This window comes from Polypterus senegalus, chromosome 12, assembly GCF_016835505.1.
Source record: "Polypterus senegalus isolate Bchr_013 chromosome 12, ASM1683550v1, whole genome shotgun sequence".
Lineage (NCBI taxonomy): Eukaryota > Metazoa > Chordata > Cladistia > Polypteriformes > Polypteridae > Polypterus > Polypterus senegalus.
In genome coordinates, this window is record NC_053165.1 from 126,251,552 (window position 1) to 126,265,754 (window position 14,203).

The following is a 14,203-nucleotide window of genomic DNA, read 5'->3' on the forward strand; positions in this document are numbered from 1 at the left end:
GGGAAGCTGGAATATATATCCTGGCAGTATCACATACAAGACTGAATCAGTACTTGATTGTGCACGTCATCTAATATTTAAAAATGTGTTATTGATAGTTACTGTGATAATTAAGGTGTTGACTGTTTATTGTAACCATAAAAAATGCAACTAAAATGCAACTAAAGAACTATGAAGTAGTCTTTACTAGTAAACATTTCTTTTGTAATTGTACCTATCCCTTCTTTGCAGGTACATTGATGAACTTCTTCGACTGAAAGGATTGGCAAGAACTGAGGGAACTCCTTTCCTTACATGGAATGATATCCAGGCCTGTGTGGATCAAGTTAATTTGGCTGTACAAGAAGAACATGAGAGTAAGTAGATTTGTGCATCTTGAAGTGAATACTACTGAGGGAAAACAAAATCACAAGAATAAGATATTTCATGTTGGGGTCTAAACCAAAGGTGAACATTTTAAATATTCATCCCTATTACCTGTTATTATTATTTACCTGTGCCTAAAATAATCAATATTTTTATGCCTTTCCTATTCACCTGCTTAGAATTTACCATACATAACCAGGACATTTTATGATGCACCACCCTGGAATCTATTTTTTTTTTTCCCATTGTACCAAGTTTAGATTGCATAATAATAATAGCAGCTCTCTACTCGGTTTTTGCACATTGAATAATTTCTTTTTCTTTGGTTATATTCTTGAATAAAAGCATATTTGTTTTGTTATACCTTTTGTGAAAGTGTTTTTTTTTTTTTGTATTTGGACTTCAGTCTTCACACATTATACACTTCACATCAGCATTTAGTCATTACAATAACATGAAATAAGTTTGTTTGAGTTACGTGTTCAACATTTCTTGCCTCACATTTCCTGTTATCTTACATTTACACCGATATTTGTACACCTGGAACACATGAAATTGTGTATTCCAAATAACATTATATTTACCCTATACAATTCCAGACACCTAACTCCCAGATACATAGAATTCAGCTCTGAGAATTTTGCGACTGACTTGACTTCAGCTGCTTCAGTGGGTAATGAGATAGCAGGCTACTTGTGCTGATTTGATACATTTGCAAAACAAAGACAATGATGAGGAGGTGCAAGGCAATTTAAGGTGGCCCTGCATTACGAATATTTTCGTAGACCTCAGGGGTTCTAGTGTTAACAGTTACTGTATATTGTTTTCCCCATGGTTCAGTATCCAGCAAACTCAGTTCAGCCCTGCATAAATTTCAATTGACTATTTATACACAAGAAGTTGCCAGGTGTGAACACTATCTCTTAATTACCCTCAATGTTGTTAAGTTGTGTTTGTCAAATTCTGTGTATATTATCAGCCCAAACAGTCAAGGATTTGTAAACTTTTGATCAGGCCCATTTGGGTGATTTAAGTTATCACTCCTTAATTAAAAGGAAACCTTTCGGCATGATTACTTGTATTTTCCAAACGATGGCCTATATTTTACAAATTCTACCAGGGTTTGTAAACTTATGGGCACCACTGTGTGTGTGTGTGTGTGTGTTTGCGTGTGTATGTATAAATAGATAGAGAGAGATGCTCCGATCAGGTTTTGTTTTTTTTGTTTTTTTTCCTTTGTTGTTTAAAAATACCTTTTTACACTAAACCCCTGCATAACCAAATGCATAGTGTTTTGTCCTATATTAAAGTGCTATCTTTGCTATTTTTATAATTAACCTATAGACTATAGGTGTTAACTAGTCTTTTTGTGTTAACAAAATTAAATTAGGCTTAATGTGAATTGACCATAAAAATGCTGAAATAGATAAAATTTTCATACAATACATATATTAATAAATTATACACACAAATATTTACCCATAATACATATGCAATGAAAGAAAATAAAATAAGGTAAAATTCCGTTACGACAAACGCTTTTTTTACGGTCACGACAGTTTCCCCCTAAGACAGAATCTATAAAAATCTTGTTACTACAAAAAACATTCAGCAGATATTTTCATTATAATGAAGTGCCCAGAAGATCTTGAAATGCCTGAATAAATCATTCACAGAGCAGCTCAGTTGTGCACAACAATCCCTGAACATTGTAAATGTTTCTTTTTTTTTTTTTTTTAAACTTTCCTGTATGTTTTTTTTGCTGTGTTTGTTTTATGTTTTTTTCCAGTGATACATTTGGTTTATTGCTCATCAACATTTGAAAAATATCCAATGGAATTTAACTCATTTTCACCCTCCTATAGAAAAGGCAGACATGAAAAAATTATAAGTTTACATTAAATATATTTTTGTGGCTCTCGATTCCGGCAAAAAGAAAAAAAGGTGTTGGCAGTGAATTCGGAATTTCGCCATTGACACTGTCACTTGTCGTGAAAAGCCAAGCAAAAATAGAAGAAAAATCTCAGGTTACAAACCTTGAGCCTCACCACAAACATATGCGAACTGCTGCATTTGAAGACGTCGAAAAAGCAGTTTTTATGTGGTTCAGTGATGCATGTTCAAGAAACATTTCTATTAGTGGGCCACTCGTTCAAGAAAAAACGAAGTCACTGTCAATCTCCTTGGGCCACGAAGATTTTACTGCCAGCTACTGGGTTGGCTAATTCACTTTTGGGATTATTATGGCATTGAAGCCAAAGCAATCTGTGGTGAAGAATCTGCAGTTCCAATTGAAAACACAAATGAATGGCGTGCAGGTGAAATCAGGAAAATCATTTAAACTTATGAGCCTGAAGACATCTACAATGCTGATGAGACTGGAAATCTTCTACCAGCTGCTACTGCATCGCACTTTAGCATTCAAAGGTGATCCGTGCCAAGGAGGGGAAAAAAAATTAAATAAAGGTTGACCGCTCTACTTTGCTACAATTCAACTGGCAGTTGCAAAGTTATTCCTCTCATCATTGGCATGTCGAGCAATCCTTGGTGTTTTAAGTGCATTACATTCCTTCCCTGTGAGTATAAAGCAAACCAGCAAGCTTGGATAACTCAAGACATTTTGGGAAACTGGCTGCAACAACTTGACAAGGATATTGTGATGCTTGAGTCACTGTCTTAAACCACAAAACACTAGGATGAGTCTCAATACTTTAGCAAAACCAGCTTTATTCAACTTGAAACAGAAACAGCATGCTTATTTACTGTAGCAGGAGCCACCACTTTTCTTTCTATACACAGACACAGCAAATGGGCAGAGTCGGCCCAGGTCAGTAGCCAAGTTATACTGTTCCCTGCTTTTATAATGTTCTTTGTATCGCGCATCAACAACGGGCGTTTATAGCGTGATCTTGATCGTCAAGTCATCCTCCACAGACGTAGCAGTCATGCTTGTGGGGCTAAAAGAGTTCAGAAGTCCCACAATCGATAGATGCGCGAGTCCCTGTCTTGCGCCCCAAAACATGAGGCTGAGTGTCAGTTCTTTAGCATAACCAGCATTATTCATCTTGAAACAGGAACAGACTGTTATTTATTGCAGCAGGAGCTACCAATCTCCTATACACCGACACAGCAAACGGGCAGAGTCGGGGCCAGGTCAGTGCCCAAGTTGTACTGTTCCCTGCAGTTATAATAACAAGTGACCTTCCACAGACACGGCAATCGCCTTTGGGGGGGGGGGTCGGGGTCGGGTCCCCAAAATAGTTCAGAAGCATCACGATATGAAGAAGAACAAAAGGAAGTTTCTGCTTCTGATTGATCATTTTGCTGCCCACAACATGCTTCCACATTTAGATAGTGTTCGCATTGAGTTTCTCCAAACCAATTGCCCAGCAGTGCTTTATTCGTTGGATTTGGGCATCATTCACACCAAGATACAGTGTCTATTTCAGAGTATTACTAATAACTTTTCCAGATCTGCTACTGTCTTTACAAGTTTAAATATGGTCAGAGTCTCTCATTTTTATTAGTTGTAGTAGTACTGTGTTACAAGTCTGAGTTTAATTTTTGAGGACAGATTGATATATGGAAAGCTTGCATGTCTGTCCAGCTTCATTGTTTGTCATAGTACAATTATTAATCATACCTACCAACAACTTTAATTTAATAATAGAAGATAGCAGGGAAAAAAGGCAGCATTGAAAACCAATTTATTTAAAATAATAAGCACATTTTGACTTTTTCAATGTAGTGTTAGAAGTGCAGGTTAATGGTGATCTTAATCCACAGAGATTGTACATCTCTGTTGACTTCCAAACCCCACAGGTGATGACTGGGACCAACTTGTTTCCTGGGAAAGGATAATCTGATGACATTCAGGGACAGGCTATTGTAGCCAACAGGACAGACCATTTTGAGATCTGAATTGGACCTCCACATCAGATCATCAAGCTCCTCTCAGTTGTCAGTTTCGTGATTTAACCAGAGTTTTGGCAAAGAACTCTACCCGGGGCAGTTGGTGTCCTTAACATCCTTTTCTTATGGAGGTGGTTGGGTTAAGTGTCTCCGAGGATAACAGATTTGTAAGTCAGACATATTTACATAAGAATTCCAGTTTTACTTAAAATTATCTGAGTTCTTTGGTCAAATCTAATAAATAAGTATGAGAAAAGCAGCCTTCTCTGGAGAATCTGCCATGAAATCTCTAGCTTGAATCCATTGGCTTAAGTATTTCTGTTTTCTGTTTACATAAACTTGTACGTCTTATTTTGTTTTTCTTGTGGTTTAGGGATTGAGGCTATTGGGCTAATTAATGAAGCACTTGATCAAGGAGATGCTCAGAAGACCCTGGAGGCCTTACAGCTCCCAGCTGCCAAGTTAATTGATGTCCGTCCTGCTGTGGCCCAGCACTACCAGGACACACTGATTCTGGCACGCCGAGAGAAAGCACAGGTTGAATACTGGTTGTTGTGGAATTACTAAAATGCTATTTTTTTGACAGCTTATTATTTATCATCTGCTAAAAAACAGTTGGTAGTTATTTTATTTGTATATGTCTTACAGAAGTGTTTCTGAGTTGATTTCTAGGTACATGTGCATGTTTCTTGTCACTGTGTTAAAGCCAGGAGAGAAGAAGTCGTCTTCAGAGATTTTATCATTTTCCTTTCCCTTCATTTTTCTCCTTTATCATAGCTACAAAGTGATCAGTCACAGGTTGCTGTCATGCTGCTTGTTAAATGTGTTTCTGTTGCTTTCAAAGTTGAACCTTCTCTGGGAATTCCCACTCCCAAACTACCACACTAGGCTTCATCACTAGGTCAGCCATCTGGGTTGGTTGTCTTTAGTTTTGTCATTTAATCAAAAGAAAGCTGTTAAGACTGTCATGGGGAAGAGGTTAGTAACATAGTTGTAGATGAGTAAATGTGAAATCTTGTACTTCTCTTTTCTTTCATCATATTTTGAATTGGTCAGCTCAGTCACTGTTTTACTCTTATGCTTAGTTAACCACAGTAACCAAGTGTTTTTGTTTTATTCACATACATACAGACTGTATGAGAACATTGTTTTAAGATGGTTTCTTATGCGTATATAAGGGGACAAAATATTACATATTTTGTGGTCCCTGTTAAGTTACCATATGGAACATTTCAGTGGAGTGATTTGAACTGCGTCCACGAGCTAAAGGAGCCTGTGACAGTTCAAATTTAGGAGTGAATGTCCTTTTTATCACAATTGTCCAGCTATATTGCCTCATGTTTTTCAGGTTGCTTGCTTGTTGTATGTGGTAAGTTTTGTCTCAGATTTGTTACCCTTAGCACTGAGATAAATGTGCTGGTCTACTATTCACATATGTTACCCTATACTCGTCACAGGAACAAACTATACATTATGTCTTTGTAAATGATTGCCTAGAGTACCACATTCAGTCTGTGTTTACACTGCATATACCACTGTGACTTTGTAGGAAAATTGTCTGTCTAGGTTAGCCATATGTACAGTGTAGCTATATATCCTTCAGTCCCTCACTTTCCTTTGCATTGGTGTGTCAGGCAAGTGCTGTCAGAAGCTAAGCGCTAGAGCTGTTCAATTCTGGAAAATGCTACATTTAGTAAGCAACTTATTATTGTTTAAATACAGTCTAAACTTCATTCTTAAAGTGATGCAAGAATAGTTCAAGCACCTACAGCCAACAAAAACATTTCCTCAGGATGACCAGTTTTTTTTATTTGTAATTGTGCATGCTTTGCTGATGTGCTGGTGGAGTGTTATGTCCTAAAATCTTGCCATATATGGCAATATTCTCAAACTCAAGTATGCTGTCCTCCTGAAACTTAGCTTTAAGGAAGCCTGTACATTTCAGCTTTTTTTCCTGTGATAAGGTAAATCTTTTTTAGGCTGTTGTTTGTTTTTACTAACTTCTGTTCAGACAGCCACTAAGTGTAGCTTAATTCCAGGGCATGCTGGCTGTGTGAATAGGTTTCCCAGCTCCTGAATTAACAAGGTAACAAAGAGGAAAAAATGTAAATTATTTTGTTATCACTGAGGTTTGGGGATTACTGTTGAAGCCTTGTGAGTCTTTTTATACATTTGCCTGATGTACCTACCTAACAATTGCAGGGGAAGGAGCCAAGTATTCAGTTTTCCAGAGCCACTCATTTCTCCAGATGCTGGGCTTCTCCATGTAACAAGCATCACCAAGCTTGTCCCTTAATGGCCCTTTTATTTGCCATCCCATAGCATTCTCAATCAGAATCAGACAGTACTGTAATCACAGAGCATTATATCTGACTGTAAATATTTTTGGCAAGCAGTGTTACACTTGCTGCCTGGTTGCAGCTGTAATAACTTTGCTTCCTTTAGTATGATTTATTTGGAAAAATTGTGAATGGGTGCTGATGCTGACACCCAGATGCTAACTAAAAAGCTCTCTTATGCCCGCTTTATGTCCTATTCCCAAAGTTGTTTTCAGTCTAACTGTGAAAGTTGATGTTTAACTTTGTTAAATGCTCCTTGCCCAAATATTGTAGAGGCTTCTGTAGTTTGCACCTAAATAGCAAAGTGGATTGTCATGATCCATTTTATTCCTAGGCTAAAAGAGATTATGTACAGTTGTGCTTGAAAGTTTGTGATCCCTTTAGAATTTTCTATATTTCTGCATAAATATGACATAAAACATCAGATTTTCACTCAAGTCCTAAAAGTAGATAAAGACAAACCAGTTAAACAAATGAGACAAAAATATTATACTTGGTCATTTATTTATTGAGGAAAATGATCGAATATTACATATTTGTGAGTGGCAAAAGTATTTGAACCTCTAAGATTAGCACTTAGTTTGAAGGTAAAATTAGAGTCAGGTGTTTTCAATCAATGGAATGACAATCAGGTGTGAGTGGGCACCCTGTGTTATTTAAAGAACAGGGATCTATCAAAGTCTGCTCTTCACAACACATGTTTGTGGAAGTGTATCATGGCACAAACAAAGCAGATTTCTGAGGACCTCAGAAAGAGAGTTGTTGATGCTCATCGGTCTGGAAAAGGTTATAAAACCATCTCTAAAGAGTTTGGACTCCACCAATCCACAGTCAGACAGATTGTGTACAAATGTAGGAAATTCAAGACCATTGTTACCCTCCCCAGGAGTGATCGACCAACAAAGATCACTCCAAGAGCAAGGCGTGTAATAGTCGGCGAGGTCACAAAGGACCCCAGGGTAACTTCTAAGCAACCAAAGGCCTCTCTCACACTGGCTCATGTTCATGAGTCCACCTTCAGGAGAACACTGAACAACAATGGTGTGCATTGTAGGGTTGCAAAGAGATTGTGTACAAATGTAGGAAATTCAAGACCATTGTTACCCTCCCCAGGAGTGATCGACCAACAAAGATCACTCCAAGAGCAAGGCGTGTAATAGTCGGCGAGGTCACAAAGGACCCCAGGGTAACTTCTAAGCAACCAAAGGCCTCTCTCACACTGGCTCATGTTCATGAGTCCACCTTCAGGAGAACACTGAACAACAATGGTGTGCAATGTAGGGTTGCAAAGAGAAAGCCACTGCTCTCCAAAAAAACATTGCTGCTTATCTGCAGTTTGCTAAAGATCACATGGACAAACCAGGCGGCTATTGGAAGAATGTTTTGTGGACGGATGATGTTTGGAGAAAGGAAAACACCGCATTCCAGTATAAGAACCTTATCCCATCTGTTAAACATTGTGGTGGTTGTATCATGGTTTGAGCCTGTTTTGCTGCATGTGGGCCAGGACGGCTTGCCTTCATTGATGGAACAATGAATTCTGAATTATATCAGATAATTCTAAAGGGAAATGTCAGGACATCTGTCCATGAACTGAACCTCAAGAGAAGCTGGGTCATGCAGCAAGACAACGACCCTAAGCACACAGGTCACAAGAAGAATAAAGTTAATGTTTTGGAATGGCCAAGTCAAAGTCCTGACCTTAATCCAATCAAAATGTTGTGGAAGGACCTGAAGCAAGCAGTTAATGTGAGGAAACCCACCAACATCCCAGAGTTGAAGCTGTTCTGTACGGAGGAATGGGCTAAAATTCCTCCAAGCCTGTGCAGGAATGATCAAAAGTTACCGGAAATGTTTAGTTGCAGTTATTGCTACAAAGAGGGGTCACACCGGATACTGAAAGCAAAGGTTCACATACTTTTGCCACTCACAAATATGTAATATTCGATCATTTCCCTTAATAAATAAATGACCAAGTATTATAATTTTGTCTCATTTGTTTAACTGGTTTCTCTTTATCTACTTTTAGGACTTGAGTGAAAATCTGAAGATGTTTTAGGTCATATTTATGCAGAAATATAGAACATTCTAAAGGGTTCACAAACTTTCAAGCACAACTGTATGCCATCTTAGATTGTTAGTAGCAATGGTAAAGATGATTACTTTTTTGGGTTTCTCAGGCCAGCTGTATTTTACTTCATTCTTTCCTTTATTATTTTTGTCTCTACTGATACATGATAGATTTCATTCTGTTAAAGTCACCTATTTCCACAATATTGTGAAAGATGTAAAACTAAAGTAAAAAAAATTGCTAGAGTGGAAGGAGAAAAAAAATGGAAAAATTGCAAGCAAACAAAATGCTATAAAGAAGATTAAAGGCAATGCTGTTTTTTGACCCTGGAAATTGTTCCTTTTTAATTGTTAGATCAGAAGAAAGTGTGGTCTTTGAAATTATTTACCAACTGTAACTTTGAACTTTCGTGGCCTATATTTGAAGAATTTATTACAATTTAACTACAGTGTGACTCTTTGTTTGGCCTGTTAAGCACTTTACATGTTTGCTTGTCTGGTGGGTTTAAAGAGTCTATATATGGTGGTCCAGATCTAATTATTCAATTTTAATTACACTATAACTTTATTAAGTTTATTACATAGAAAATCACCCGAAAAATCCTGAAGAATCGTCTTTGCACCAAACTGGAATCATCCCCACATAAATAAAATTCATCCAGACAATCTGGATCTGCATAATTAGATCTGGACCACCCTGTATAAGCAAGCATTAAACTTAGTCAGGATTGGCAGGATTCCCTGTAGCCCTGTTGTAGATAAAACGGGTATTTTATATTTATATATGTATATAAACTGCTCAAAAAAATTAAAGGAACACTTTGAAAACACATCAGATCTCAATGGGGAAAAGAAATCCTCCTGGATATCTATACTGATATAGACTGGATAATGTGTTAGGAACGAAAGGATGCCACATCGTTTGATGGAAATGAAAATGATCAACCTACAGAGCCCTGAATTCAAAGACGCCCCAAAAATCAGAGTGAAAAAATTATGTGGCAGGCTACTCCATTCTGCCAAAATTTAATTACAGCAACTCAAAATTGTACGCAGCACTTTGTATGGCCCCTGTGTTCTTGTATACATGCCTGACAACATCGGTGCATGGTTCTAATGAGATGACAGATGGTGTTGTGGGGGATCTCCTCCCAGATCTGGACCAGGGCATCACTGAGCTCCTGGACAGTCTGAGGTGCAACCTGGTGGCATTGGATGGACCAAAACATAATGTCCCAGAGGTGTTCTATTGGATTTAGGTCAGGAAAGTGTGGTGGCCAGTCAATGGTATCAATTCCATCATCCTCCAGGAACTGCCTGCATACTCTCACCACATGAGGCCAGGAATTGTCGTGCACCAGGAGCCACTGTACCAGCATAGGGTCTGACAATGGGTCCAAGGATTACATCCTGATACCTAATGGCAGCCAAGGTGCCTTTGTCAAGCCTGTAGCGGTCTGTGTGACCCTCCATGGATATGCCTCCCCAGACAATTATTAACCCACCACCAAACTGCTCATGCTGAATGATGTTACAGGCAGCATAATGTTCTCCATGGCTTCTCCAGACCCTTTCACTTCTATCACGTGCTCAGGGTGAACCTGCTCTCATCTGTTAAAAGCACAGGGCTCTAGTGGTGCATCTGCCAATTCTGGTATTCTATGGCGAATGCCAATCGAGCTGCATGCTGCTGGGCAGTGAGCTCAGGGCCCATTAGAGGACATGGGGCCCTTGGGTCACCCTCATGAAGTCTTTCTGGTTGTTTGGTCAGAGACATTCACACCAGTGGCCTGCTGGAGGTCATTTTGTAGGGCTCTGGCAGTGCTCATCCTGTTCCTCCGTGCCCAAAGGAGCAGATACTGGTCCTGCTGATGGGTTTATGGACCTTCTATGGCCCTCTCCAGCTCTCCTAGAGTAACTGCTTGTCTCCTAGAATCTCCTCCATGCCCTTGAGACTGTGCAGGGAGACACAACAAACCTTCTGGCAATGACACGTATTGATGTGCCATCCTGGAGAAGTGGACTACCTGTGCAACCTCTGTGGTGTCCAGGTATCACCTCATGCTACCAGTAGTGACACTGACTGTAGCCAAATGCAAAACTAGTGAAGAAACAGTCAGAAAAGATGAGGAGGGAAAAATGTCAGTGGCCTCCACCTGTTAAACCATTCCTGTTTTGGGGGTCATCTCATTGTTGCCCTCTAGTGCATCTGTTGTTAATTTCATTAACACCACAGCAAGCTGCTGAAACTGATTAACAACCCCCTCTGCTACTTAACTGACCAGATTAATATCCCATAAGTTTCATTGACTTTATGCTATACTCTGATTAAAAAGTGTTCCTTTAAACACATATATATATATATATACACATATATATATATATATATACATATATATATATATATATATATATATATATATATATATACACATATATATATATATATATATATATACACACACACATATATATATATATATATATATATATATATATATATATATATATATATATATATATATATATATATATATATATATATATATATATATATATACATATATATATACACATATATATATATGTGTATATATATATATATATATATATATATATATACATATATATATATATATATATATATATATATATATATATATATATATATATATATATATATATATATATATATATATATATATATATATATATATATATATATATATATATATATATATATATATATATATATATATATATATATATATGTATATATATATATATATATATATATATATATATATATGTATATATATATATATATATATATATATATATATATATATATACAGTAATCCCTCCTCGATAGGTGAAAATTCATAAGTACAAACCATATGTTTGTATGGTTATTTTTATATATTTTAAGCCCTTATAAACTCTCCCACACTGTTAACATTATTAGAGCCGCTCTAGACATGAAATAACACCCTTTAGTCAAACGCTTAAACTGTGCTTCATTACAAGACAGAGATGGCAGTTCTTTCTCACAATTAAAAGAATGCAAACATATCATCTTCAAAGGAGCACCGTGAAGAGCAGATAATGTCAGAGAGAGCGTGCGCTAAGAAAAGCAAACAATCAAAAAATCAATACGTGCTTTTAAGTATATGGAAGCACCGCGATAAAGCGGCATTTTGTAGAGGAGCGTCCTATCTTCTAGGCAAACCGCCACTGTGTAAACAGCCCCCTCTGCTCACACCCCCTCCGTCAGGCAGAGAGAGTGAGAGAGACGGAGAGAAGCAAACAAAACAAGCGCCACGCGGGAAGCATATCTTATAGCATTGAGGAGTTTTAGTTAATATGTAATACATGCTCTGATTGGGTAGCTTCTAAGCCATCCGCCAATAGCGTCCCTTGTATGAAATCAACTGGGCAATCAAACTGAGGAAGCATGTAACCTAAATTAAAAGACGCATTGTCCGCAGAAAGCGGCGAACCAGGGAAAAATCCATGATATATATTTAGATATGCTTACACTTAAAATCCGCGATGGAGTGAAACCGCGAAAGTCGAAGCGCGATATAGCGAGGGATTACTGTATATAAAAAAAGAAAAGATTCACAGAAAGTATTCACAGCGCATCCCTTTTTCCACACTTTGTTAGTGTTTGTTACATTTTATTCCAAAATGGATTAATTTTTTCCTCAGAATTCTACACACACCACCACATAATGACAACGTGAAAAAAGTTTACTTGAGATTTTTGCAAATTTATTAAAAAAAAAAAAACTGAGAAAGCACAAGTACATAAGTTTTCACAGCCTTTGATATGAAGCTCAAAATTGATCTCAGGTGCATCTTGTTTCCCCTGATCATCCTTGAGATGTTTCTGCAGCTTAATTGGAGTCCACCTGTGGTAAATTCAGTTGATTGGACATGATTTGGAAAGGCGCACACCTGTCTATATAAGGTTTCACAGTTGACAGTTCATGTCAGAGCACAAACCAAGCAGGAAGTCTGTAGACCTCCGATACAGGATTGTCTCGATGCACAAATCTGGGGAAGGTTACAGAAAAATTTCTGCCGTTTTGAAAGTCCCAATGAGCACAGTGGCTTCCATCATCCGTAAGTGGAAGAAGTTCGAAACCACCAGGACTCTTCCTAGAGCTGGCCAGCCATCTAAACTGAGTGATCGGGTGGGAAGGGCCTTAGTCAGGGAGGTGACCAAGAACCCGATGGTAACTCTGCCAGAGCTCCAGAGGTCCTCTGTGGAGAGAGGAGAACCTTCCAGAACGACAACCATCTCTGCAGCAATCCACCAATCAGGCCTGTATGGCCAGACGGAAGCCACTTCTTAGTGAAAGGCACATGGCAGCCCGCCTGGAGTTTGCCAAAATTCATCTGAAGGACTCTCAGACCATGAGAAACAAAATTCTCTGGTCTGATGAGCCAAACATTGAACTCTTTGGTGTGAATGCCAGGCGTCATGCATCATGCTGTGGGAATGGTTTTCAGTGGCAGGAACTGGGAGACTAGTCAGGATAAAGGGAAAGATGACTGCAGCAATGTAAAGAGACATCCTGGATGAAAACCTGCTCCAGAGCGTTCTTGACCTGAGACTGGGGAGACGGTTCATCTTTCAGCAGGACAACGACCCTAAGCACACAGCCAAGATAGCAAAGGAGTGCCTTCAGAGAAACTCTGTGAATGTCCTTGAGTGGCCCAGCCAGAGCCAAGACTGGAATCCGATTGAACATCTCTGGAGAAATCTTAAAATGGCTGTGCACCGACACTTCCCATCTAACCTGATGGAGCTTGAGAGATGCTGCAAAGAGGAATGGGTGAAACTGGCCAATGATAGGTGTGCCAAGCTTGTGACATCATATTCAAAAAGACTTGAGGCAGTAATTGCTGCCAAAGGTGCGTCGACAAAGTATTGAGCAAAGGCTGTGAATACTTATGTACATGTGATTTCTCAGTTTTTTGATCTATACTAATAAAAGGCAAAGCCCTCCCTCACTCACTCATCACTAATTCTCCAACTTCCCGTGTAGGTAGAAGGCTGAAATTTGGCAGGCTTATTCCTTACAGCTTACTAACAAAAGTTGGGCAGGTTTCTTTTCGAAATTCTACGCGTAAGGGTCATAACTGGAAGCTAATTTTTCCATATAATGTAATGGAGTTGAGTTGAGATGGGGCGGAGTTTCGGTGACATCATCACGCCCTACGTAAGTACGTAGAGAACAAGGAAGAACTCCAAACAGCGATGAGCACAAAACGCCATTTCACAATTGAGAAGGCAGAAAAACATTATGAAGCAAATGATGCATACAAGCATATTCATAAGTACAGCTATTGCGGAAACAAAGCACGGCGTGAACCGTAAGTTTATATTAAATTAAGTTCATAGACAGGCTGCCACTAGCGTTTGTAATTTAGTGCCTGCCCATATAAGGCCGCCCATCAGCGCAATCCAATACAAACACTGCCGTAAATATTCACGGGTGAAGGAC

At 38.4% G+C, this 14,203-nt stretch overlaps 1 protein-coding gene across 1 annotated transcript in view; it reads left to right on the top strand.

The window, feature by feature from the left end:
• The window catches only part of iqgap1 (IQ motif containing GTPase activating protein 1), a 303,340-nt gene that overhangs the window by 153,528 nt on the left and 135,609 nt on the right, over positions 1-14,203 (top strand). The window contains exons 14-15 of the mRNA XM_039773388.1: positions 232-356; positions 4,652-4,815. Of these exons, the coding sequence (XP_039629322.1) occupies positions 232-356; positions 4,652-4,815 (289 nt within the window). The remainder of the gene's footprint in view (positions 1-231; positions 357-4,651; positions 4,816-14,203) is intronic.